This window comes from Pteropus medius, unplaced genomic scaffold (genome assembly GCF_902729225.1).
Source record: "Pteropus medius unplaced genomic scaffold, Ma_sr-lr_union100, whole genome shotgun sequence".
NCBI lineage: Eukaryota > Metazoa > Chordata > Mammalia > Chiroptera > Pteropodidae > Pteropus > Pteropus medius.
The window spans coordinates 1,202,566-1,229,396 of record NW_024344561.1 but is presented as its reverse complement, the minus strand read 5'-3'; the positions used below and the strand labels follow the sequence as shown (position 1 = coordinate 1,229,396).

General features: G+C 48.4%; 1 protein-coding gene and 1 long non-coding RNA gene across 3 annotated transcripts in view; one reads left to right on the top strand and one right to left on the bottom strand.

Annotated features, from left to right (window-relative positions):
* The window catches only part of OLFM2 (olfactomedin 2), a 55,736-nt gene extending 41,639 nt beyond the window's left edge, over nucleotides 1-14,097 (bottom strand). The window contains exon 1 of one of the 2 annotated variants that reach the window (XM_039873262.1): nucleotides 13,970-14,097. In XM_039873262.1, coding sequence (XP_039729196.1) covers nucleotides 13,970-14,029 — 60 coding nt within the window. In that variant the 5' untranslated portion in view covers nucleotides 14,030-14,097. Of the gene's footprint in view, nucleotides 1-2,380; nucleotides 2,516-13,969 lie in introns of those variants that run through there. The other variant, XM_039873261.1, reaches the window with a different exon arrangement.
* On the top strand, nucleotides 2,978-5,193 carry LOC120610898 (uncharacterized). The gene is made up of 3 exons (XR_005655024.1): nucleotides 2,978-3,096; nucleotides 3,174-4,588; nucleotides 4,880-5,193. It is a non-coding gene; the product is annotated as an uncharacterized LOC120610898 (long non-coding RNA).
* Nucleotides 14,098-26,831: the final 12,734 nt, after the last annotated feature.

Below are 26,831 nucleotides of genomic sequence, written 5' to 3'. Positions count from 1 at the left end.
GAGAGGTGGATAGTGAGATGGGTAGAGAGATGGACAGAAGGATAAAGAGATGGGTGGATGGGTGGATGGAAGGATAGGTGGATGGGGAGCTGGACAGTAGATCTCTGTTACCCACATCAGTTCTGTGAGGTAGGAATTATCATGCCCATTTTCTAGATGAAGAAACTGCAGTTCAGTGATGAAGACACTGGCCCAGAGTTAAGAGCAAGTCATAGGGCAAGTGTGGGGAACGTCTGGATTCCTCCTGGGTCAGTCAGACTCCCAAAACCCTTCTAGAATACCCACATGTCACATCCCCTTCCAGGTCTCAGTCTGAGTCCCTTGGCATATCACTCCATAGAGACCTTCTGGCAAGGCTTAGTTAGACTGAGGGATGCCAGGGCTCTTAGCTTTCAGCGAGCCATTTCATGGACGCGTTGGTCAAGGCACTGTTAGCTACAGATGGGCCGGAGTGGAGACCAGGCCTGTTTGGGTACTCACACACACACACACACACACACACACCTCAAACTTACAGAAAACACATGGTACACACACGGAATCCACCCACATGCATATAATACAAGGCAGGCACACACATCATTCACAGATACATGCTTCCACATATATGCACATGCTTTTAAAGACATACATGTCTATACTTTTATGCACACAATACACTCACACGTATATGTATATATTTGCACAGATAACAGGCATACACAAAAACATAACTGAGAGACATACTCTTACACACTTATGTATACATTCCTCAGACACACCATGTGCTCTCATTTACACACCATATGCTGCACATAATACATACACACATTTACACAAACTCACACTCCTTAGGTGGTGGGGGAGGGGAATCTGGCTTCTGATTTCAGTGAGACATCTTTCTTGCCCCTCGGAAGGCAGCAGCAAGACGGATGTCTCAGACTCGTACGAACAAACGCATGTGCGTACGCACTGTCACATAACACAAACCCATAGTCAGGGACATACAACTGCAGATACATACTTCGATGCACCCACATTCAGACACGCTCACTCAGGCACAAACTCACAGTCGGAAGACACACTTGGACCCTCATGCTGGCAAAGCACATAAACTTCTCATACCCCACTCTCACATACTCCCACAGCACACGGAAACTCGTGCACAGACAGACACATCCGACATACTCTTAGACACACAGAAAGACACTTTCACACATTGGCTTCAAGTCTAAGAATCCGGACTGAAAGCCCTCACCTGTGCCAAGCCCAGCGCCATTTCTCCCTGGGGGCTGGCCGGGCAATGCCTGGCACAGTGCGTCGCACCCTTTCTCCACTTGCCTGCAATCCCTAGGAGTAGATACCCCTTTCCTTCAGCGAGGTGAGGGAAGGAAGCGGTGTGGTGGACACCGGGGGCTGAACAGGGGAGCTGGCCAAGTTGGGGAAACATCCAGCAGGAGAGGGAGCCCACGTATCCCAGCTCCAAGGGGGAGGAGTCTCGCAAACAGACTGAAGAGGGGACGGGTGGGCGGGGCATATCTGGAGGAGGTTGAGGGAAGCTGGCTATGGAAGATGCCTCCTTCCCTCTCCTCAGGACTCCAGGACCGTCACTAGTAACCCCCCCGACTGCATTCCTCTCCCTCCAACTCCTCAGATCTGTGGCAGGAAAGCTGGAGGATGATGATAGATGGGATGGCATGGGGGAGGGGACAATACTGGAGCTTCAGGGGGCAGCGTCGGCCCCTGCCCCAGCCCGAGACCCTTCTAACTCCTAGAGAGGGCAAGTTATAGGAATAAATATTCAGCACATGGTGAGGCAGGTAATGAGGAGGAAGACGCTGGGGGAGGAGGGCGGAGAGAAAAAGAGAGACAGACAAAAAGAGATACAAAGTCAGAGACAGCAACAGAGAGAAAGAGAGACCGAGAGAGACAGAACTAGAGAAGCAAACCAGAGGAAAAGGAACAGGCAGAGGGACAGAGAGACAGACAGGCAGACGCGGGACTAACTCAGAGACCCGGAGACACAAATAGGAGTGGAAACGCTCGAAGACCCCATTCAGAGGTAGGGTCCCTCCCAGCCGCCCGAATCTACCCTACCGCTCTGCCCCACTCATCCCGGACCCTCGCCGTCTCCTCGCTGGGCGGGAGCGAGCCTAGTACATTCTTGCCACTCGGACCCTGCCCACTAATAATAAGAAATAAGAATAATAACAATAATGAACCGCGCGGAGGTGGCTGAGGGTCCCGGGGCTCCTTCGCTTCCACGTCCAGCCCTCAGCCCCCAGCCCCCGGTGGGCGCCCCGGGGCCAGGAGACTGTGGGGCGGGGGCCCCCGGGGGCTGCAGCGGCGGCGCTCGGGCACCACGCCCCCCGGGAGCGCCCCCTGCGCAGCGGCCACTCACGATTTTCTCGGAGGCGCCGGCGCGGGATACGGTGCCGTTGAGCCCCACGAGCGAGGGCAGCGTCTGCGACATCCAGTTGGTGACCATGGCCATGGTGCTCAGCACGGCCCCGATCTTGAGCAGCGGCACCGACATCGCGCCCCCGCCTCATGCCCCGCGGCCGCCCGCCGAGCGTCCCTTCTCCCGCCCGCCGCCTGGCGCTCGGTCCCTCGCCGCCCAGCCGCCCCCGGGGCGCGAGCGCGAACTGGGGGCCGGGGCCGGGCCAGCCGGGGGGCTCGGGGACGCGGGCTGCGGCTCCGCGCGCTAGGCGGGCTCCTCTTATAAAGCACCGGCTCGGCCCCCGCCCCCTCCCGCGCCTCCGCGCCGGGCACTTCCAGCCGCCGTGACGTCACGGCTCCGGCCAGGAGCCCGGCGGGGGGCGGGGGGCGCCCGCACTGCCCCACACCCCTGCCCAGCTCTCTGTGACCCCTGCCCAGGACCGCCCCACCGGGAGAGGGACCACCCCCGGGTGGCATCCCCAGCGGCTCCGGCCCCACCCCCACCGCCGCGGCATTCCCAGCCCGCCCCCAGGCGTTCCGCCCCGAGGGTGTTCCCGGGCCACCCCCGGCGCTCAGCCTACCGCGACCACCCAAAGCCGGCAGAGGACCGAAGTCGCAAGTCCCCACCCACCTCCTGTTAGGACACCGACCCCGACTCTCTGAAACCCGCGAGCGCAGGTATGGGGGGGGCTATGGGGAGCGAAACTCTGGTGCGCTCCCGTGAATCGGGCAGCCTAGGGTCTTCTTTTCCTTAGGGAAAGGGCTCTGCCTGGACCAGAATCACTCTAGAGACCCCCGGGTTGTTTTCGGAACGAGGGAAGCCCAGAGCCGCGAGGTCCGGAGCCAGCAGCCGCGGTGACTTAAATGCAGGTGCGGTTTAGGGGGTCGCTCGAGCAGCGGGAGGATGCCCCAGTACACCAGGGGCGGCATTATGATCGGGGACGGCGGAGACAGGAGCTAGCCTTTGGCAGACAAGTCCCAAGCGGCTCTCCACTCACAAATTGAACTTGGGGTGGGGGCGGGGACGTGACACTTGGGACCATCCTTCAGGCCCCAGGGCTTCGGGGCCCGTGCCTTCCGAGAGGGTGGTGCAGAGGCCCTGCACGTCCCACCCACGCACCAGCCGGCGGCGGGGGCGGCGGGGCTGGCGGGAGCCGCGCGCCTGGCGGGTTTCATTTCCTCTGTTTTCCCCGCACTCACGCCCCCTCCTGGCGCCCCCGCATCACCTCGCGCCGCCGCCGCCGCCGCCCTCAGCCCGCGGCCGCCGCCGTCTGGAGGCGGCGATGACTCAGGCCTTTCACAGGGCTCGCTCGCCTGGGGAGAAGCCCTGAACATGGGGGTGCGGGTCTTGAACTGTCCTTTATTATGAGCTTTTTTCAGAACCGAGAGGCAGGTTCTGCCCCTGTGTAACCTCCAGCAGAGACTTCTCTCCGCTTCGGTTTCCTCATCTGCAAAGTGGGTGGATGTGAGGACTATGGGCCTAATATGTGTAAAGGCCTGGGGTGTCTTGAGAATAAAGTGAAAGATTTATTGAGCAGCTACTGCGTCCCAGGCACTGTGAAAACAGACAAAACGACTGCCGTTGTGAAGCCAAACATTCTGTGGGGCGAATCATACAAGAAATGGAGGGGAGGGCGGAGTAAAATATCAGGACTTGGGAGGGGCGTAGGAATAAACAGGGGAGTAAACTTTAAACGGGGTGGTTGGGGAAAGTGACATTTGAGCAGAGAGACCTGAAGAACGTGAGGGAGGGAGCCATTTGGATATCTGAGGGAAGAGTTTCAGGCAATGGGGACCGCAAGTGCAAAGGCCCTGGGGCAGGAGCATGAGTGTTCAAGAAGGGGGCCAGGGTGGTTGGAGCAGAGTGAGCCGAGGGAGAGTAGGGCGGGATGGTGCTTATTAAGCATTCTGCAGGGTGTCTGGGACATGGTAAACGTTCCACAAATAGTAGCTGCTGTTCTTAATTATTTGCAACTGATAATGAGCTTTTAAAAATGAGATGTGTCCTTGCCTACTTGTGTGCTTGCATTTATGAATGCTGGACACATTTCAAATGTGCTTGCTGAGCAGTTGTTGCAAACTCCCATGAAAACTACAGTGACATCCTTATTTACAGGTGAGGAAACTGGGCTCAGAGAGGGGAGAGGACCACTTCAAGGTGACCCAGCAGGTAAATGGGGGCCTAGAATTTGAACCCAGGTCTGTCTGATGTCAGGTGCCAAAACCACTGGGCTCCAAGGCCTCCTGGCTTAGAGAATTTGGAACCTAATGATACTCTCTCATGCACTCCCTACTGGTGCTGTGGGAAACTGCCCTATCTCCTTAGAGCCAAGCTTCTCCAAGGAGCGGTCTCCATCACATTTGCCTTTGTCCTAGGTGCCCAGCCCCTCTCACTCTGGCACATAGCAGGCGCCCAAGAAACTGTTTCTTGACTGACTAACTGTTTCTTGACTGACTACAGCTAAGGCCTCCCAGAGGTATATCCACAGCCCAGATCTCCAACCCCTATGCCCATCTGCTTCTTGGACTCCTCCATGTGTGTGTGTCACAGGACTAACAGCATATGCACCCAACCAGAACGACCTCAACCAGAAAGGCAGTATCAAGGATTAGTGATGATGTGAAGAAACTGAGCCGGGTGCTAGTGGGAATATAAAATGTTGTAACCACTTTGAGAAACAATTTAGCAGTTTCTTTAAACGTTAAACAGAAACTTACCATAAGACCCAACAATTCCATCTACCCAAGAGAAATAAAAGCATACGTTTGTGGAAAGACTTGTATAAATATTCATAGCAGCATTTTTCATAATGGAGAAAACAATCCAAATGCCCATCAACTGGTGAACTGTGGTCCATCCATACAATGGAATGCCATTCAGCCACCAAAACGAACAGCCTACTGACACACGCTACAACATGGGTAAACCCCAAAAATATTCAGCTAAGTGGAAGAAGCCAGAAACAAAAGGCCACATTGTGTATGATTCCATTTATACAGAATGTCCAGAAAAGGCAAACCTATAGAGACAGAAAGTAGATTAGTGGGTAGAACTGGGGTTGAGTGTGGGGATGGGCTACAAATGGGCACAAGGGCTCTTTTGGGGGTGACAGAAATCCTAAAACTGGATTGGGGTGATGTTTGCCCAATTCTGTAACAGGTGGGTTTTATGGTATGTAAATTATTCCTAAATAAAACTGTTAAAAGAGGATTATTCTTAAATTTTCCCTGCCAACCTCTACCCCTGAGGGACCCTGTGCTTGCACGGACATAAGAATGAGTTCTTCCTTAAATTTTGCACCCTAGCTTCCTTGCTTCCAAAGAACCTGGGTCAGATGTACCTTAGAAACTACAGATTTTGCTCCCTCCCCGCCCCCTTGATCTCCCTTCCTGCTCCTCCATCCAAGCCAACCCCGATGCTAATTTTCATACAGAATATTCTCCAGAAAGTATCTCCTCCTCTCCATCGCCATCATCACTCTAAGCATGGTTTGGGAGTGCTGAAGATTAAATGTTGTGTCCTCCCAAAATGTATATGTCGATGCTCTAACTCCCAGGGTGATGGTATTAGGAGGTGGGGTGTTCAGGAAGTGATTAGGTTATGAGTGTGGAGCCCTCATGAATGGGGTCAGTAAGCAAGAGACCCCAGAGAGCTCCCTCACCATGGGAGGACACAGCATGCAGACACCATCTATGAACCAGGGAGTGGGTTCCCACCAGGCACCAGGTCCGCAGCACCTTGATCTTGGACTTCCCAGCCTCCAGAGCTGTGTCTTTTATAAACCCCCCAGTCTGCGGTATTGTTATAGCCTCCTGAATGCATTAAGACTAGGAGCCATGGAAATTAATGTGTTTTTCCCCTGAAAATTCCCAAGAGGAAAAAAGTTCATAGCTGTCAGAAACAATAACAATAATTGCTAAGGTTTATTGAAACTTATCATGTGCTAGGCACCATTTGCAGTGATGTACATGTAATAACTCATTTAACCCTCAGAACACTACCATGAAGTAGACAGAATTACAATTCTCATTTTTTAAATGAGGAAACAGAGGCACAGATATGCTAAAAAACTTTCCCACAGGATTTCTCATTTTTTAAATGAGGAAACAGAGGCACAGATATGCTAAAAAACTTTCCCACAGGATTTCCCAGGATTCCATCCCAGACAGACAGGATACATGACACTGGGTCAATTGGATCTATTCATAGGGGAAAGAATAAATGTTGATCCCTACCTCACATCTCAAACAAAAAACAATTCCATGTTGATTGTACCTCTAAAGGTGAAAGGTAAACAATAAAGCTTTTAGAAAAAAAAGTATAGAAGAGTATCTTCATTACTCTGGGGTAGGCAAAGATCACTTAAAACACGACAGTAAGCACTAACCTTGAAGGAAAAAATTATTTAAACTACATTAAAATTTAAAATTTGTATTGATCAAAGACACCATTAAGAGAATGAAAAGACAAGCCACAGAGTAAGACACTTGCAATCCTTATGTCCAATAATGAACTCATCCTGATTTTATATTTACGTAAAAGAGTATAGATGATGGATAGATGGAAGGATGGATAGATGGAAGGATGGATGGATGGATGGATGGATGGATGGATGGATGGATGGACATTTAAAATCTGGATATATGTGCACACATATTCCTACAAATCAATAAGAAAAATGCACACAACCTAATAGAAAAATGGGCAAAAGACTCAAACAGGCATTTCACAAATGAAAATGCCTGAGTGGTTAATAAACATCATCAAGAAATGTAAATTAAACTCATAATGTAATAAGTACACACCTATTATTGGAATGTCTAAAATAGATCACACCAGGTGTTGATGACGATATGGAGCAACTGGAACTCTCAGACTGCTGGTGGAAGAGTAAATTGGTAAACTCTGAGGAGTCTTTGGAACTTTGGGAGGCTTGACATATCCCTCTCTCCACAGCCCAGTAATTCAGCTCCTAGGTATATACAGTTGAGTCTCACTATTCGCATATTCAATATTGGCAAGTCACCTACTCATTACAATTTATTTGTAATCCCCAAATCAATACTTGCAGGGCTTTTGTGGTCATTCATGGATATGTGCAGAGTGGCAAAAATTTTGGTCACCCACACCCAGGTTCCCAACCAAGGTCCAACATGGCCATGATCTGCCTTCTTGTTTCAGCTGTCCTAATTGTAAACGTGTCTCTTTCAGTCTAGTGCCAAATTTTCCATATGTTTGCACTTTTGTTTAGTGATTTCTCTATTTCGAGTGGCCCCCATGCATGGCGTTGAAGTGCTGTCTAGTGTTTCTAAGTACCAGAAGGCTGTGATGTGCCTGCGGGAAGAAAATATTTGTGGTCGATACATCTCATTACAGTGCCTTTGGCTGTGAGTTTGGTGTTAATGAACCAACAATACATATTAAACAAGGTGTTTTTAAACAGAAACACATTTAAAACAAAGCTGCATACTGTTTGGTCCACAAAAATGTTGTGACCAGAGGCTTGCAGGAATCTAACCGTGATGATTCAGTATTTGCTAATTGAGTGTCTGTGAGGTCATAACTGCTGTGAATAAAGAGAATCTACCGAACGTATGTACCCAGCAGAAATGCAAACAGACATTCTCTACAGACATGTGTCGGAGTGTCTATACCAGCATTTAGTGTCAACCACAAACTTCACCAGCCCAGAAAAAACAGAACAGATATGGTGCTGGTAACACTATATCCAAGACAAAAAGAGGATAGATGACAGATAGATAGATGATAGATAGATAGATAGACAGACAGACAGATAGATAGATAATAGACAGACAGACAATTTATCGAGCTGCATGTTTTTGATCTGTGTACATCTCTGTAGCTAGATTTTATGTTGAGAAGAAAATTTACTCAAAAATATGAATTAAGGTAGCAAGCATAAAACGTAAGTTCCATCCCTGTTTAATGGGCAGCAGGTAAAAACGATAGAACTCTCCAGTAGAAAAGCTAGAAAACACAAACAAGCCAAGCAAAACTAAGTGTCCTTTGCAGTAAGCCAAGTGGCCTCTGTCAGTTGGGCCATCTCAGCCCCCCTAGTATTTCATTCGCACACAAGAAAGGCATGAATTCACATCCACACATACACAGCATTGCATCCCTAAGAATACAAATGGTGAGAGCCTTCTAGTCTGTGGCTTATTTTAGTTTTTCTTCTTGGTTACAGCAAGTTGTGGGAAATGGTGTTGAAATGCATCTTTTTCCCCTTGGGAGAGCTGTATTTTCTCTCCTCTCACTGCAGGCTTTCTCCTGTCATCTCCGCTTTCCCGCCTGATGCAGAATTCCAAGAGGAGGTTGGGAAGGAGACAGTGGGATGTGTTAAGCACTTCAGACGCCAGGCAGTGGGAGATACCCTCCCTCTGCCCCCCGCATGTCGTCTTGCTATGCCTCTGGCTGCTGCTCATTAGGACTTGTCAGCTCCTGAAATAATTCTGTCTTCATCCTTTACTCTACCCAGTCCAGTCTGTTTTCGATGTTATATAGCCAGAAGATCTGTCCCTCACACAAATCCAACCATGTCTCATTCCTGGCTTTAGAACCTCTTTAAACAACAACAACAACAAACAAAACAAACAAACAAACAACCCAATTCAAAACTGGACAAAGGACTTGACTAGACATTTTTCCAAAGAAGATATACAAAGGACCAATAAACACATGAAAAGATGCTCTACATCACTAACCCTTAGTGAAATGCAAATCAAAGCCACTATGAGAGATCACCTCATACCCATGAGGATGGGCTAGAATCAAAAGTCAGATAATAACAAATGTTAGAGAGGATGTGGAGAAATTGGAACCCTGTGTACCTTCGGTGGGAATGGAAAATGGTGCAGCCACTATAGAAAATAGTATGGAAGTTTCTGAAAAAATTAAGAATAGAGCTCTGGATGGATGAGGCTGTGAGGTAGACCATGCTTCCACTCTGGGGACAAAGTCTCCTGCTCCTGTCACAACTCCCTTCTCCCTGGCACAACCAGACTCAGTGTCAGAGAAGTTAAATCTTCCATCCCACCCATCAAGAGCTCAAATGGTCACCCAGCCCTGAGTGTCTGGTATAAGGCTCAAAACACAGAAGGCTCCCACTGAGTGCTTCCTAAATGAACACACGAAGGCATGAGTAAGTAAAAACAGTGCCCCCTAAGCACTGACATGAATTCTGGGGACACAATTCTGCTCACACCAGCTGCTGGGTTCACACAGGCCCACATGGTCACCCATCCACAGACATGATTATAGTACATGCGTGTCTCTGTGTCCAGCTTGGCCAATGCCGAGTACACGATCCCTAAATATACACACACCCATAGACACTACAGACACACTCCTACAGGGCCAGGGTTACAGTGAGGGGAGTGATGTGAGTTGTGCAAGTGCAGAGTTGGATCCTGTCTTTACTTAAAATTACGTTGTTCATTATAAATTTTTGGAATTAATTTTGACTTTCTTAAAATATTCCATTAAGATATTTATTTTTGTTTTGAGCTTTTTTTTTTTTTGGCATCCCCTTCACTTGCACCTGAGGAACCCTGGATGGGGCCATGACATACATACATGGACATCCACCCACATGCCTTCGCCATAGTCATACACACACACACACACACACACACACACACACACACACACACACACACACACACACACACACACACACACACACACACACACACACACACACACACACACACACACACACACACAGTCTCCATAACCCTCATTTCGCCACTAGGTGTCGCCCCAGCTCCTTCATTGGGACCCAAACCCAACCCCGCTCTTCCGTAGGAAGTAAAAAAACATCCAATTCACTTATTAACTGGGAGTCCTTAAGATTTCCCTCTACCTCCCTCCAGCTGGGACACTTATATTTTCTAAAGGAGCCCAGGAGAACAGCGACTTAACCCTGAATAACAGTGCCCTATAATGTGGAATTTTAGGCACAGATGAGGAAGGGTTTTCCTGATACTTCATATCCACGAGCCGTGGTTGACTTGAAATGGGTATGGGATGGTGAAAGGCGAGAGTTGTTTCCTCCAACCCTTCCTTGGCACAACAGTCTGACGGTTTGAGAAAGAAAAGACTCTATGGAGGAGGGATCAATCCATTCATTCATTCAACAAATATTTGTTGAGCACCTATGAATGAATAAACGAACCTTGGAAAGGTAGTGATGGAGGCTATGAAGAAAACTAACAGAGAGCAAGAGCTCAGGGATTGGCAGTGGGAAGGCTATTTTAGATGGATGTTCAAAGTGGGCCTCTTGGAGGAGGTGACATTTAAGCAAAAGGAGAGGGGGTCAAGTAGCTACCTGGGGGAACAGCGTCCCAGGCAGAGGGAATGGCAAGTGCAGAGGCTCTGAGGCATGCAACACAAACTGAACTACTACTACCCCACCTGTGGGGACTCCAGGAAAGAGGTGGCCCCAAACTCAGTGCCGAAGATGGCTAGACCTTAGGGAAGACTAGCCACAGTGGTAGAGAAGGGGGCATCTCTCCCACAGGGAAAGCTCTCTGGTAGCTTCAGGGCATTCACAGGCCACAGCCAGAACATCCGGGACAGACCCTGGATGGATGGACGACTCCTCTGACAGGAGCTACTCCCCTGCTCTCAGGGTCAAATCCAGAGGCCTGCCCACAGCCCACAGGTTCCCATCCGATCTGGCCCCTCCCAACTTCCCCGGTCTCATCTCCCCACAACTCCCTCTCACTCTCCTCTCCAGCTATACCAGCCTCCTTGCTGCTTCTCAAACTCACCAAGCTGGTTCCCCCCTCAGGACCTTTGCACTTGCTATTCTCCCGGCCTTGAATTCTCTTCCCCTGTATACCCAGAAGGCTCCTCTCACCTTTTTCAGCTGTCCCCTCAAATACTACTCCCTTGGAGACACCGTTCCTGACCACACTTGCTAAGTAGACCCCACCCCATCACCATCACCCGATCCCCTTTTCCCTATTTGTTCTTCATAACACTTGCACTGTATGATACATTTTGTTGTTGCCATTGTATTATGCATTTATTCTGGTCTTTGTCTGTCTCTCCTGCTAGAAGGTCAGCTGCAGGTGGGCAGGGATTTGATGACTTGGTTCACGGCTGCATCCCAGTGCTGAACCATATCTGTTGATTGAATGGATGAATGAGTGCGCTCTAGAAAGGACCTCTGGTGGAGCCCAGGGCCCAGCAGGGATAGAGGAGGAGGGTCTGGGGAGCGATGGAGGGAGCGGAGAGGGGAGAGAGCATCCATTTTTCAGACCCCTTCCTTCCCTAGGGTACCGGGCTGGTGGGCAAGCTGGGGGCTGAGGTTGGTTTAGGACACTGCAGTGACAATCCCCTGGTAGGATTTCACCAGCCTCGCCCCAACTGATTACCCCAATTTAGCTCCGCCTTATCCACCGTTTAGCCCCGCCTCCACTGACACCAGTTTAGCCCCGCCCCCAAGCAACTCCCTCTCCGCCCTGGGGTCTGTAGGACATACAGCACTCTCCCGCACCCCTAGACAATCTTGGCTGGAGGACAGGAAAACTGGAGTTCCCTGAAGGCTAGCAGGAGTTGGGAGAATCCCCAGGTGGTGGTTCCAAGGATCCTTCTTGGAAAAACCAAATTCAACTTCACTCCTGATTCTTTTTTTTTTTTTTTCAACAGATTCTCAAGTATATACCTCTTTCGGTCTCAACTTTTTCACATTCGGCTGTCACTCTTTACTTCTCTCTGGCTCACATGTCAATTGAGCACCTACTGTGTGCAGCCTGATGCTAGATGCTGAGCACTAGTCCTATCCTACCCAGTATGTGGGTCCTGAGATGGGGAAACGGAGAAGTAAAGACAGCGACCCCACTACCTCGCCTTGTGGCCTGGAAATCCTTCCATCTAGAGCCTGACCTCCATCCCTCCCAAAACCCCCTTCAGGTTGGATCCAAGGGCCTGACTCCTTTCTTCTCTTGACCAAGAAAGGGGAGGTGCCAGAGCTGTTAATCCTTGGAGCTTCTACCTAAAAACTGCTCCTAGTGTCTACACAGGCACTGTCCACCCTCGCAGAGTGGATTATTTTACAAAAGAGGTTAAACATCTGGGCTCAGAAACCAGACTGCTTCTGTTGAATCCTAGCTCTCCCACTCCCAAGCAGTCTGAGCTTGAGCAAGTGACTTCACTTTTCGGTGCCTCAGTTTCTCCATCTGTTAGGTGAGGGTAACCAATAGCATCTACCAGTGGGGTGCTGAGAGGATTAAAGGCCTCACTTCATGCTATGCGCTTGAAACAGTGCCCAGCGCATAATCACGTCACAAAGGTTAGCTGTGATTACCATTATTTTATTTTTTTCGATTTTAGCTTTCCTCTGAGCTCCTACAGATCTGAGAATGTGAGGGTGCTCCCAGCCCCAAGACAGAGGAGGAAAGAGATTTCCCAGTAGCTGAAGAAAGCTTGGAACTCAACATTTTGCAAGGTGCCCCAAGCCTGCCCAAAAGATGGGGTAACACGGAGAGGGAGACCTTTTTCTGTGAAAGCATGAATGGAGTGTCCAAGGCACCACACACACACACACACACACACGCACACGCACACACGCGCGCGTGCGGATGGATATACATGTTTGCACACACAGCCCTCACCCTTCACATCCCCTTTTAAGGAATTTACTCAAAGGCACAGAACAGCACACTGTCACCCCACTCACACAGCCACACACCTGGTCACACACATTTTGTTTAACACCCAAGCAAATGGACAGAGTCATGGGGACACTGTCACATACAGTCCTTTACACATAGCTATGGCTGCCCAAATACCGCCAGGATTAACAGTCCTCACTTGCTGTCACATCACCAGACACACACAGACACACAACTCCCAGTCACAGGCTCACAAGCCTCACACTGTCACACCAACCCTTCAGTCACAGCCTCTGGCTGCCACGCACACTCTCTCTCACATACAAACAGCCTCCCGGATCACACCCAACTCACGCACAGTGGGACACACACAAGCGCAGCCACACACACAAACTCTCAGACACACCCAGCCATGACACAAAGACACGTTTACCCAGCACCCCTCTGCACCTCACACATGTCCCCGTCAGTCACTCACACGTGAGTCCCGCCCCCTTGCCCACGCTGGGGGTGCAGGCGAGGACTGGGGGGCTTCAGAGGCTGGGCACCTCCAGCCATGATGGGGGGAGTGAAGGGTAAGATACACCCCAAAGCCCCCTGAAGTTCCCCCCAACCCCACTCAGCTCCAGTGAGATGGCGGGTGTGGTGGGCTCTGGGTCACCGAGGAGTTGAGAACCCCGAAGCTGGGGTCAGAGTGTCCCCCAAACCATCCCAGCTTGACGCTAGATTTGAAGCCCTCCTTTTCCCCAAAGCCAGAGTGGACGTTTCAGCCCCTCCCCCGTTGCGACCTCCGCCCCTCGCAGCCCCGGGGGGGCTCATGGAGCCCCAAACCCCGTTTCTGCAGGAATCCTCTCAGTCCCCCTCACCTCCTGGAGCCCCCTGCGCCCGCACCTGCCGGTCGGGCCCCTACCTGTCCGGCGAGGCCTGAGCACAGCAGCAGCAGCAGCGGCGGGACCATTAGCGGCCACATGACGCGCCCCCGGCCCAGCGTCCGATCCCCCCGCCCGCCCTAGCCGAGCCTCGGCGCGGGGACCGCCACCTGGCGCGACCCCGCCCGCCCGGCCGGGCGACCCTGCGCCGCCACCTCCCCCGCCTCGCCGGAGGCAGGGATTCCGCCCCGCCCCCGCCCCCCTCTCCAGCTCCGAGTCTTTGTTACGGGCTCCGCCCCCCAGCCCCGCCCCCAAGCTTGTCTTCGGGAGCAAACCAAGCGGGGTCTGGGGGCGGGGAAGTGGGGGAGCCAGCCCTGGGGAGGGTAGCAAGGGACAAGACCTGGCAGCCCCCTAAGCCATTATGGACCCGGGTCACGGAGATGGGGGAGGGATTTCATCACGTGTTAGTAAATTTCACCCTCCCTGGACATTTCCCCCTTTGAAAATGGGGGTTGGAGGGGGAATCAAAGGGCAGAGGGGAGTAGGAGGAAGGCCTGGTACGAAGAGAAATCGAGAGGCCCCCTCCTTAAAGAACTCAAGAATCATGAGAGAAACTGAGGCAGAGCCTGTGAAATTGGACGTCGGGGGAAAGGAGTCACTGCTGGGACAAGAGGCGTGGGGCAGAGAAGGGAGTGAGAGGCAAAACAGGGGCGGGAGACAGACGAGAGGCCAAAGTGGATGGCCAGCCGGGAGGGCCTGGCCCCCAAAGGGGGCATCTCGTCTTCACTCTCTCCACCCCACTCCCCATCCTCCGCGAGCCCTCCAGCTCAAAGTATTCCCTCCCCGGGCACACCTAGGCAGCCGCTTGCTCTCCTTTCAATGGCCCGAGATGAGAGACCAGATCCTAAGAGAATCAAAATATTAATACCGCCTCCACGTGAATAATTTGCATACGAAGGGCGTCCTTGTCCTGCCTCCAGCCTTTCTTTCCTCCTCATAGCCCCTAATGATTTTTTTAGGGGACAGCAAGCAAGTCAGGTTACAGAGGAATCAGCTATAAAATATGGGGGAGGTCTGGCATTTTTTTGACCCTACTGTGCGCCAGGCAGATAACACATTATGGATGGTTCTGTCAAAGCAAGGAGGAAGAGCTTGGTGTCCAATAGAACCATGGGTTCAACCCCGGTTCTGTCACTTCTTGGACATGTGACCTTACGCAAAGAGATTCCTTCTTTCAGGGGACCTGTTTTCTCAGAGTTGTTGGGAGACATCTGTGACTCATGAGTAAACTGAGCACCTAGCCAGTACTCAATCCCCAGAGGGCATAACTACAAAGAAGCATGGGGTGAAGGACAGTGGTCATGGGGTTGTGGACAGTGGCCATGGGGTATAGTACAGAAAACAGAATATGAGCCAGGAAATGCATCTCATCCATCTCTGTCCACTCTTCCTAAACGGGTGCCAGTCTTTTGCTGCAGTAGGTGTGGGGTAGGAAAGGAATGCTGTTTGGTGCAACCAGCAAGCTCTTGACCAAGAGTGGGCTGTGGTCAACAATGGGGTGCAGGAGGGTCCTGTTTGTTCCCCTACAGAGTGGTGTCCTTGTTAGTGCTGTGTTTCAGGACCATGAACAATGTCCTCCTTGGTCACTGAGATAGATGGTCATCGTCATGGTCAAATTATGGCCTGTTTTGTATGGTTGGCATTGGTCAGTATGCCCTTAAGTGCATTCCCCACCTGCTTTCTCTATATTCGGGGAGAAAACTACACTTCTCAGGCTCCCTCAACCCCCTACAAACCACACTTCCCAGACTCCCTTCCATCTGGGTAGGCTCAGCCAGTAGGAGGCCAGGAGAGAGATTGGCAGGCTGGCGGGGGCGGGGGTGGAGAGAGCCAAAATATTTCTCCCTCTCTCCACTTCAGGTGTCTCTAGTAGTGGCCGTTTGGTCTCCTCTGTGCTCTCAAACCCACTAAGCAGTCTCCACCATGGGTCAGCTCCTGGTGGGTGGCCGCAGCCCCTGGACTTTTGTAACCACCTCCTCCCTTTACTACTTTGGCCCTTGGGAAGATGGCAGCTTACTACTCTAGAGTATGTTCATCTACTCCCATTTTGTTCTTAAAGTTTAACTAACATTTCTGAGATTAAGTCCCCATATTAAATTTCTGCTATCGAAGTACCTGGTATGAGCCTTGTTCCTCTAACTAGACATAGCCAGTACATTCAGTGCTGTGGTTGTGACCACACTGTGGTCAGTGGCAATCTCAGTGTCCTGATCATTCTGTGGTCAGTGTCCTTTTGAACTGTGATCTGTGCTGCCGTCAACATCTTGGTTCTACTAGAATCAGCCTTGTGGTCAGTATTGTGGTCTCCACCTGTCATTCTTGGTTGTGTTGTGGTCAGCGTGGGAATCAGTTTCTTGGCTGCATTGTGCTCAGATCACAATCACTGTCCTGGTCATCCTGTGGATATTGTTCTGACATTGCTTTAGACAGTGGCCTGGCCATTCTAGCAGTGATCAGGTCATACTTGGTCAGGGTCATACCCAGTGCCCTGGTTGTACGGTTGTCCACTTCAAGGTCAGCACCATGGTCAGTGCTATGATGAGCGTGGTGTCTACCTTCTTCTGTGATTAATGTAGAAGTCAGAATTGTGAACCGTCATGGAAGAGAGATCAGCTTCTGAAGGACCTTGTGCAGCAAAACTGATGGACCAGTGGCTCTGGGTCTGGCACTGGGCAAAGTCTGCTTTTCACAATGTGCAGGAGGTAGGGAAGAGTGGCACTAGATTCCCACCAATTCTTGCCACCTGACTTAGATTTCCATAGTTGGCACTTGGGCAGCCATTGCCTACACTCTCCTGTGACCCCTTCATGTGACCCCTTCATGTGTCCAGCCAGAGACAGACATGGTCTAGGCCTTTTCCTTTTCCCATACTCTGCAGCAGGCCTGACACAGAAAAGATGATCAAGAAGAATTGAATGAGTGAATGAATCTACATGATCTACACAGGCCTTTGCTCTTGCTGATCTCTCTATATATTATTCAGGGCTTCTTTGGTAGCAAGTGGCAGAAAGGCAACTTGAACTGTCTTAAGCAAAGAAGAGCATGTATCGGCAAACATGAAAAATGAAATTCAAGCAAAGTTGGATCCAGGAGTTCTGTTATATCATCAGGATTCTGCATCTCTCCATTTATCATCTCTGCTATTCTCTACAAAGGATTCCCTTTAAGCCAAGAGGGGACAAAGGTGGTCCCCCCCCCTGAAACTTACATCTTCCAAGGTCAACATCTTCAGTAGAAAGATAGAGCTTTCAAAATAATGACTCTCATTGGTTCATCCCAAGTCATGTGCCCATCCCTGAGCCATTCATGAGTGCAGAGCAATGAACTATATGGCTTGGCCAGACCTCACTTGTAGATTAGCCCCCTGGAGCCAGAGAGTGGAGTTAGCTTCATCTAAACTACATTGAATAGAAAATAAAGGAAGGAGGGGTAGATACAGAACTTTTGCCATTGAAAGACAGAAAGAATGCTGTGAAAACAAAACCAGAAGATGGCAGGTGCTGAGCCACCATCTCAACATCCTAGTGTGCAGGCCTATACTGCAGAGGCTGCAAAAATAAAAACTATGTTTTCCGGACTCCCTTGCAGCTAGAATTCTGTATGCTAATTAGGTTCTATCAAGTGGGTGGAGCTCATCTTTCTGCTGCATTGCAGTGGCATCTGACAAGCACATTGTGGAGACTATGGGTTTTCCTGCAGGGATGTTACAATCTCCAGTCACCAGTGTCACCAGCTTTTGTTGAGAGGCAGTTGCAAGTGACAACAGTATTAACTTCCAAATCTCTAAATTGCAACTATGGTGATGTATTGTGTTTTTTTTAATGGTTTTATTGAGACGTAATTCACATGCCATACAATTTACCCTTTAAAGTGGTTCCTTGGTTTTTGGTATCTTATGTTATTATTTTTTTAAGTCCTAGTAAAATATATATAACACAAAATTTGCCATTTTAATCATTTTATGTGTCCAATTCAGTGGTATTAATTACTTCTGCAGTGTTGTGCAACCATCAACACTATCTATTTCCAGACTTTCTCACCTTCTCAAACAGAATTCCACAATTATTAAGCAATAACTCCCCATTCTTCTCATCCTCACTAGCCCCTAGAACCTCTAATCTACTTTCTGTCTCTATGAATTCACCTATTCTAAATATTTCACATTAGTGGAATAATATAATATTTGTCCTTTTGTGTCTGGCTTCTTTCACTTAACATAATGTTTTCAAAATTCATCCATGGTGTAGCATGTGTCAGAATTTCCTTCCGTTTTGTGGCTGAATAATATTCCACTGTATGGATAGACCACATTTTGCTATCATGCTGATGCATTCTTGAAGTCAGTAGTTCCCAGTGGGTGGTTCCCCACCTTCCTGTGAATAATAGAGGCAGAAGGTCCTGGGCGGGCCAATTCAGAGGTGATGTTCTGTAGCAAGGCATCCTATAGGCTTAACCTGGAGCCTCATCCTCCAGCCTTCCTACAGTTTTCTAAGCACCAAGTTCCCTGATTTGGGTCCTTGATTCCTGATTGATATGTGCTTGGAATTTTCATTCCCCTTACTTGTGTGAAGAGAACCTCGTCATTCACAAAGCCCTAACATCCCAGGCTATGGGTGATGACCTACTCAGTGCTACATATCTTTAATGACAACCATCCCCACTCATTGAGCTCTTGTTAAGAACTCCACAGCAAGCTAAGTCCTCTCCATGCAGTATTTCCTTAAGTTATTACAATAAACTTACAAGGTAGGAATTGTTATCTCCAACTTAAGTTCGAGGCTCAGAGAGGCTAGGGAACTTGACCGAGGTCACCCAGCCATAAGCAGCAGACACAGGATTCAAACTCAGCTCTGTCTGACTCAAAGCCAACCCATTGACCTCCATAGTATTATACTGTGTTATTCATTGGGCATATTTCCTGTCTCATCAAATCCATGAGGGTCAATCCTCTCCCCTGGGAGAGATGGTTAAACCTACGCCTCAGATTCGTCCTACATGAAGGTGACGGAGGTCAGTGTCTATTCCCCAAGTCCTGTGTGTCACCAGGGGAGGGCTGCTCCAAGGGCATCAGCTCCTCAGCATTCCTGTGAGCTAAGGCAGCCCTGAGGCTGGAAGAACAGTGCCCGGGAACATGTGAGGACTGAAGGGATGCAGTCAGCGCACCAACATCACCTGCCTGGGTCCCATTTTTCAGTTGGAAAAATCGAGGCTCAGAGAACATAAGACACTTACCCGAGGCCACAGAGAAGGTGTACAGAAGAGCTTAGACCACAGTTTGGTTCGTGTCTAACTCCAGACGTGAGGCTCATTATGCTGTTGTCGCAGAGGGATACTTGGGCCAGACCCTCTGGTTTTTACAAGGCATCGAGAAGGCCTGGCCCTGCCCAAGTGAGCTGGGATCCCCTTCAGCTCTCCCCAGTCCCCGACAAAGTTCATTCCAGTGCCTTTCAGGTTCAGGCCTCTGGATTCTACCCTCCAAGTGCTCACAAGGAATGCAGCACAGCCCCCTTTTCACATCCAGGAAAAGGCTTCTGAAGCGGCCTTGGTTCAACCCTCAATTCTTGGAGTTTCCCACATACCGTCCCCACCTTTCAGCCCCGTTCTTTCCTTCTCGGGCATTTCTCACTGAGGAACTGCTGCCACTTGGACTTCCTCCCCTCCAGGCATCCTCTCTCTCTCTCTCTCTCACGGGCGCGCGCACACACACACACACACACGCACACACACACACATGCCGAATGACCCAGCTGTGGGGATGGGAACTTGTCCCCCAGTTGCCCAAATTGTGAACTGACACTCAAACATTCAACATGGAGACACTATACCTGGATACATGGTCCAGGCACAACGTCACACCCACCCAAAACCAACACACACAACCACATGCAACATACAGCCAGATACACATCTCAGGCACAGGGGGCCCACAGAAACACGCACCCACCATCAGATGGTGGAAGAATATCAGAGATAAACCAGCCACGGTTAAGCAAGAACCAGCGCTCACATGTCCAGTGACCCAACACACACACAGAACCCCTCGACACAAAAAATACACAAACTTCACAATTCAGGCACATGGCTCGCACACAGAGATTCCTCAGTATAGACATGTAGTTCACACATCAGTGTACCCATAGATTCACAATATAATCACACAAACTCACACACAACACAAGCACACACTTCACATACATGGAGAGTCACAAAACAGACATGTAGTTAACACATTAATATGTACGCAGACCCATAGATAGTCACACAAAACAGACAGGCAGTTCATATGCAAACACACACAGACACACAGCAGAGGCACATAGTTTGTACAAAACACACACAGACCTGCAATTCAGACACAATCACACACATAAACACACAGTACAGATAGTTCAGACACACACGCAGAGACCCACAGGAACCCATGCATGACACGACACAGACACGGACACCCTCTGACACGTGAACCCCAGGCCAAGGCAGCGTGGGAATGAGGCTGTGAGAGGGGGGAGGCAAACGGGATGACTCAGGGGGCCTCTCTAGGGGAGGAGGAGGGAAGGAGGGAGGCTGGGCAGATGTCCAGCACATGTGGTTCCCATTACAGGCCTGGGAATTGAGGGATGAGCTGGCGGGACAAGGAGACCCAGCACTGCTTCCCAGACCCGCCAAACCAGGAAGGAGCAAGGCCCAAGTCCGAGGTTACAGGGCCGGAACTTGGCTCAGAACCACAGTAGCTCCTACCAGAAGTGATCTGCCCTTCGCCAGGCCTGGATGGAGCTCATTTTAACCCCCTCAACAGCTCTGCGAAGGGTTTCACAGGAGAGGAAAGTGTGAGATTCAGAGAGGTTAAGCCACTTGCAGGAGGCCACACAGCCAGGAAGGGGAGGCCTGGACTGGGAGCCCAAGTCTTTGTGTAGCCTATGACACAGCCCCAAGGTAGACACAAGGACTCCTCCACTCATCCACAGTAGAGACCAGGTGCTCACTCCAGGCCTAGCCTGTGCTGGATTTGTGGAGATGAACAAGGCAGCCTCCATCCTCAAGTGATTGAAAGTTTGGAGTATAGTACACGCACAGGTGGGCAGGATTTTCTGATCGATTAGGACACCTGATCTAGCCTGGGGAGGGAGGTCAGGGCCAGAGAGTGACACCAGAGCTGAAACCTGAGGGACGAATGGAAGCTGGCAAGGGTAGGGTGGACAGAGAGAAGAGGCAAAGGCCCCAAGACCACAATGTGCAGGTGGCTAGGTTTCCTGGTGAGGTAGAGTGACAAATGAGGCCAGATAGAGGAGCTAGACTTTCTCTTGGGACCAAAAGGGAGGCTCAGGAGAGTGATGAGAGGAAAAGGGCATAATGAGGTTTGGGCAGCCAGCACGAAGATCCCACGCAGGACAGCTGAAGTCCCACCTTCCCCATGACACAGGATTTCCATTCTTATATGTCATGCATGCCAGAGATATTCTTCCATGTGCACAAAACACATGCTGGGATGTGTGGAAAGGAGCAAAATGGGAAACACCTAAAAGTGCATGAGTGGAAGAATGGGTAGCTATGCTGAAGTAAGCATTTAAAACGCAGTTAAGTAAGCAATTAAAAACACAGGACTGGAAATACTCATGTCTACATGGAGAAGATACAGAACTCCCCAGTTGAGTAACAGAGCAAGTTGCAAAAGAACACTTTCAATATTGCACCAGTTATAGTTCAAAAACTTGCCAAATCATGCTGTGTATCCTCCATGGATACAGTCCCCTGTATGCTGTAAACATGGAGAAATCTTCTGAGCACAAAAGTTCCCACACTCAAGGGAAGGAGAAAAATAGTTAGTGTTAATGGGGACCAGAGTTTCAGTTGGGGATGATTAAAAAGTTCTGGAGACGTTTGGTGGGGATGGCTGCACAACAGTGTGACTGTACTTAATGCCTTTGAACTGGACACTTAAAAATGGTTCAATGGTAAACTTTATCTTATGTATATTTTACCGCAATTTTAAAAAATTTTTTTTAAATTCTCCACACTCATCTACCTTTGATGGGGAAAGGAGAGGGATGCAATAGCAAAAATGTATACAGAGGGCATTAACTTGTGTAGGATGCTTTCCTTCTTAGGCTCGGTGGTGGGCACACGAGTGTTCATTATAAAGTTCTCTCTATATGTTTTTTTTTAATAATAGCAACACTTTGATAGCATTTGCCACGTGGCAGACATTATTCTAAGTGTTTGATCTATCTTAACTAAATATTTTAACTAATTTAACCCTCACACAACCTGATGCTATAGATGATATCATTCATCCCACTTTATAGCTGTGGAGACTGAGGCTCAAAGAGTTGAAGGTCACACCTGTCATCATGGAGGGCTGAACCTTGGACCAGTTGGCTTGGTTCTAACCACTACACCGTCCTAACTCTATATTTCATTAATCGGTTTGTCACACTAAAAACGTATCCAAGAAGAGCTTGTGTCTTGGAGGGAGCGTGGGAAGGGCATAAGGAATTTTCTGGGGTGTGGAAACAGTCTACTTCTTGTTTAGGATGTGTAGAACGTTGTCGAAACTCATCTAACAGAACACTTAAGATCAATGTATTTTATTGTATATTGTACTCCTCAATGAAAACAAGTTTTTAAGAAGAAATATGCCCAATCCAGCAATTCTACTTCTGGACACGTATCCGAAAGAATTAAAAGTAGGATCTTGAAGAGATATTTGCACACCCACATTCATAGCAGCGTGGTTCACAGTAGCCAAGGGCTGGGAACAATCCAAGTGTCCATCGATAGAGGTCTGGATAAACAAATATGGGAGATATATACAATGTGACAGTGGGAGTCTCCATGCAGGTGTGGCTCCATCTCTGAGTGTGAGTTTGTGAACACAGTTGTTTGTGTATGTGTGAGGGGGAGCTCTGTGTGTGTCCAGGGTATGTGCAACTGGGTGTGTGGCCTACTATGCATGTCAATGTGTTTGGATCTGGCTGAGGATGTAGGGGTGTATATAACATGGGTTCACCCCCTGAGAATCTGCCCGTGGGTCCAGGATGGGATCTGCAGCTTTGGCAGAGGGGAAGAAGGGGATGACAAGATGGTTTGATTCTGTGAGCTCTTGGTCTATGTATGTCACTGTTTGTGGATATCTCTCACAGCATGAGCGTGTGTGTGTGTGTGTGTGTGTGTGTGTAGAATCACCTACTCCACCCGCCCCCCCCAACCATGTCTGTATAAAGCCAACAGATGCCCACACTGGCTACCCCGCCCATCCCCCAGATCAGAACAGTGGGTGTAATTGCTCGGGAAGCACAAGCAGTGATTAATTATGGCCACTGAATATGCAAATCAGCTGGGGGCTTTTCCAGCAGCCGCCTGGGTACTGGCAATGATGCTGAGTAAATACACAGAGCTGAGCCTGCAAGACCCAGAATTCCCTCCTCACACCTTTGTCAATTACCCTTTAATTTAGCAGGGCCCAGTTTCTAATTCTTTAATGAGCTTTTAGCTCATTAAAGAGTCCTCATTACACTGTTTAGTTGTTTCTCCCCTCCAAAATACCTGCACCAGGGTGGGATTGGAGTTGCAAAAGCTGATGCCAGCTGATCTGCATTCAAACCCTGGGCTGTGTATGGGATGTAATTTTTTAAAACAATGGAGGAAAATTCCACTAAAGGAGACGCTGGCTTTTTATTTAGCAAAATATCTAGCTCTAGATGCTGAGCAAGCCACTCTGCACCTCTGTTCCTCAGTCCCCTTACATACAAAATGGGGATTGTAATGGAACTTTCCTCAATGGTTGTGATGAGGAATAAATAAATTCATCCAGGGAAAACATTTGATGAACAGTGTTTGACATGTAGACACTCGGTTGATGGTCATGCATCATGTGGGCATGAAGATATGTTCTGTAAGAACAACTGAGTGAATGGTTCTTCATAAGAAAGTGAGACAGCCTTAGAGGAAGCGGGTGTAGAGGGTGGACAAAGAGAAATGCCAGGGAGGGAGAGATGGGAGAGGGCAGCAGAACTGTAGGAGATCCGGACTTGGCAAATTCACAGTAGTGGGGAATTTTGAGGATAAGGATATTCAAAATTAAAATTTAACTTGTTGATTTTCCTACAGTGAGACACACTTACATGCCGACCTTCAGTAAAAGTTAGATCCATTCACTGTATTAGTCAGGATAATTAATGATAGCTGCTGTAACAAGCAACCCTTAAAATTCTCAAGAGTTTAAAACAATTGAGTTATTTCTTGGTCATATCTGATGGAGATCTCCTTGGTAGCACTTCTCCTAGCAGTAACTTGGGGAATAAGGCCCTTTTCTAGTTCTGTAAATGACACCACCGTCTTACACATGTGATCTCCAAGGTCACCATGGAATGTGGAGAAGGATCACGGAGAACTACGTCGGAGGTTTAATGGCTACTCACATCCCATTCACATGGCCCCAACCTAAACTGCAAGAAGAGCTGGGAAACGTGTTCTCAATTAGATGTGCCCAGGAAGAGGAAAATAACACACAGCACTGGTGTTACCATGTGCGTTCTTGAGTTAAAGATGTTTGGGAGAAGAACTGAAAAGAATGCAGGCCCAGCTCTACATTTGGGTTGACAGAAGAAAACACAGGATTTAAAAAATCAGCAAAAGCAACAAATCAGTAGAAGAGGTGACCAAGAGCAACACCATCCCCTCAAGAGCCCTCATTGGTGTTTGAAGGTTTCTGAGTTCTTCACTGTGTGTGGAATACTTTCTAAAGACTCCACATGGCTTCTTCCCTCCCATTCTTCAGGTCTCTGATCAAACGTCACTGCCTCAGCGAAACCTCTACTAATCACTCTATTTCAAATTCCTGAGTCCATCACTCTTTATCCATGTAACTTATTTAATTTTCCTTCACAATAATCACTACTACCTGAAATCATATTTATGTAGCATTATCATTTTCCTCAGGAGTAAGATTCTGAGGGCAGGCACATCTCTCTTCTATCCCCAGCATCTGGAACAGTGCCTGGCACTGAATAATCACTCAATAGAATGAAAGAAATGAATAAGTTCATGAATGAGTGAAGCAACTTCTGGGCACCAACATCCTTCATGGAGTTAAGACCTTTAGTAATGTTTATTGAATAAGAGAATCCAAGACAAGTATTCAGGTGATGTTAGGGGGGCTGGTGGCAGTAGTAGTAGTAGGGTAAGTTCTAGGTTTTAGGGAAGCATTTACCTCAACCCCCAAGCTCTACCCACCCAACCCCACCTGACCCAACTCAACTCGCACACACCCTCTATCACTTCTAACTCACCTCAACAGTGTCAATCAACTGATGATTGGGTAAACAAAACGTGGTCTATACAGACAATGAAATATTATTCAACAATAAAAGGAATGAAGTATCAATGCATGAAACTATTACGCTAAATGAAAGAAGCCAGACACAAAGGGCCACATATTGTATAAAATGTCCAGAAGAGGCAAATCTATAGAAACAGAAAGATTAGTGGTTGCCTCCTGCTGAGAGGTTTGGAGGAAGTGGAGAGTGGTTGTTAATGGATATGTGGGTTTTTTGAGGTGATGAAAATGTTCTAAATCGGTTGTGGTGATGGTTGCACAAGTCTGTGAATGTACTAAAAACCATTTAATTGTATATTTTAAATGGGTGAATTATATGGTATGTGAATTATATCTCAGTAAATCTGTTTAAAGAAAAAAAACCTCAACCCAACAGCCAACCCCCAATTCAAGCTACCGCAAACCCAATTCTCATCTTAACTGATCCAATCATTTTGGGGGGGGAGGGGTGAGGATTTTTTTTTTCATTCTTTAATTTATTTATTTATTTTTTGTTTGTTTGTTTATTTATTTATGGTGACATTGGTTAATGAAATCTAATAAGTTTCAGCTGTATTAACTGATCCAATCTTAACTGACCAAACTGCCAATTCTCACCCCTATTCATAGCAAACACTACTTACCTCTACTCAATTCATCTTATGTCTCAAATCAACTCTCATTCAATTCAACCCGACATCCAATCCCAAACCTGTACCTCAATCCAACTCCCAACTCAACAGATCCCATCATTAATTCACAACCCCACACTCCACTCACTTCAAACCTACTTCCAGCTGAATGCATCTTCAACTCATTTTCAATGAAACTCATCCAAGCTCTAACACTCAACCCTCAACTCACTTCAAGGCTTCACTCCTAACTCAATTCTCTTCACCCCCAACTCATCCCCCAATTTACCACCCAGACCTTTGACATCTAGTCATCTCCTCTCAAACTAAAACCACATCCATGTCATCTCTTGATACATCCCCTAAGCTCAGTCGGTGGCTAATCAAGATCAACATGGAAATCTGGCTGTTTCTTTTTTTCCTTCCTTCCCTCCCCCCCTCTTTTCCTTTTTTTAAAATTTGATATCTTCCTAATGGGTTCATAATTTTTCCAGCTTTACTGAGATATAATTGACATATATATAAAACATATGTAAGTCTAAGTGTACAATGTGTTGATTTGATCCACTTATCTATTGCAAAATTAGCTAACACCTGTATCACATAATGTAATTATCATTGTGTGTGTGTGTGTGTGTGTGTGTTCGTGTGTGTGGTAAGAACAGTTAAGATCTACTCTCTTAGAGATCCGGCTATTTTTAACTTTTCCTCTAGGGGCCTGAGTTAATAAACAGGTCCATCACCTCTAGCGAGTCCCCTTATAATTGAGTTCCCCCACCCCCTTAAAGCCATCTAAGAGACACAATTAAGATAGGTGGTGGCAGATACCTCAGGTGAGACAAGAGCCAGGCCCTAAAAAAGATATAGCCAGCACCAAATGAAAGACACAGTCAGGGA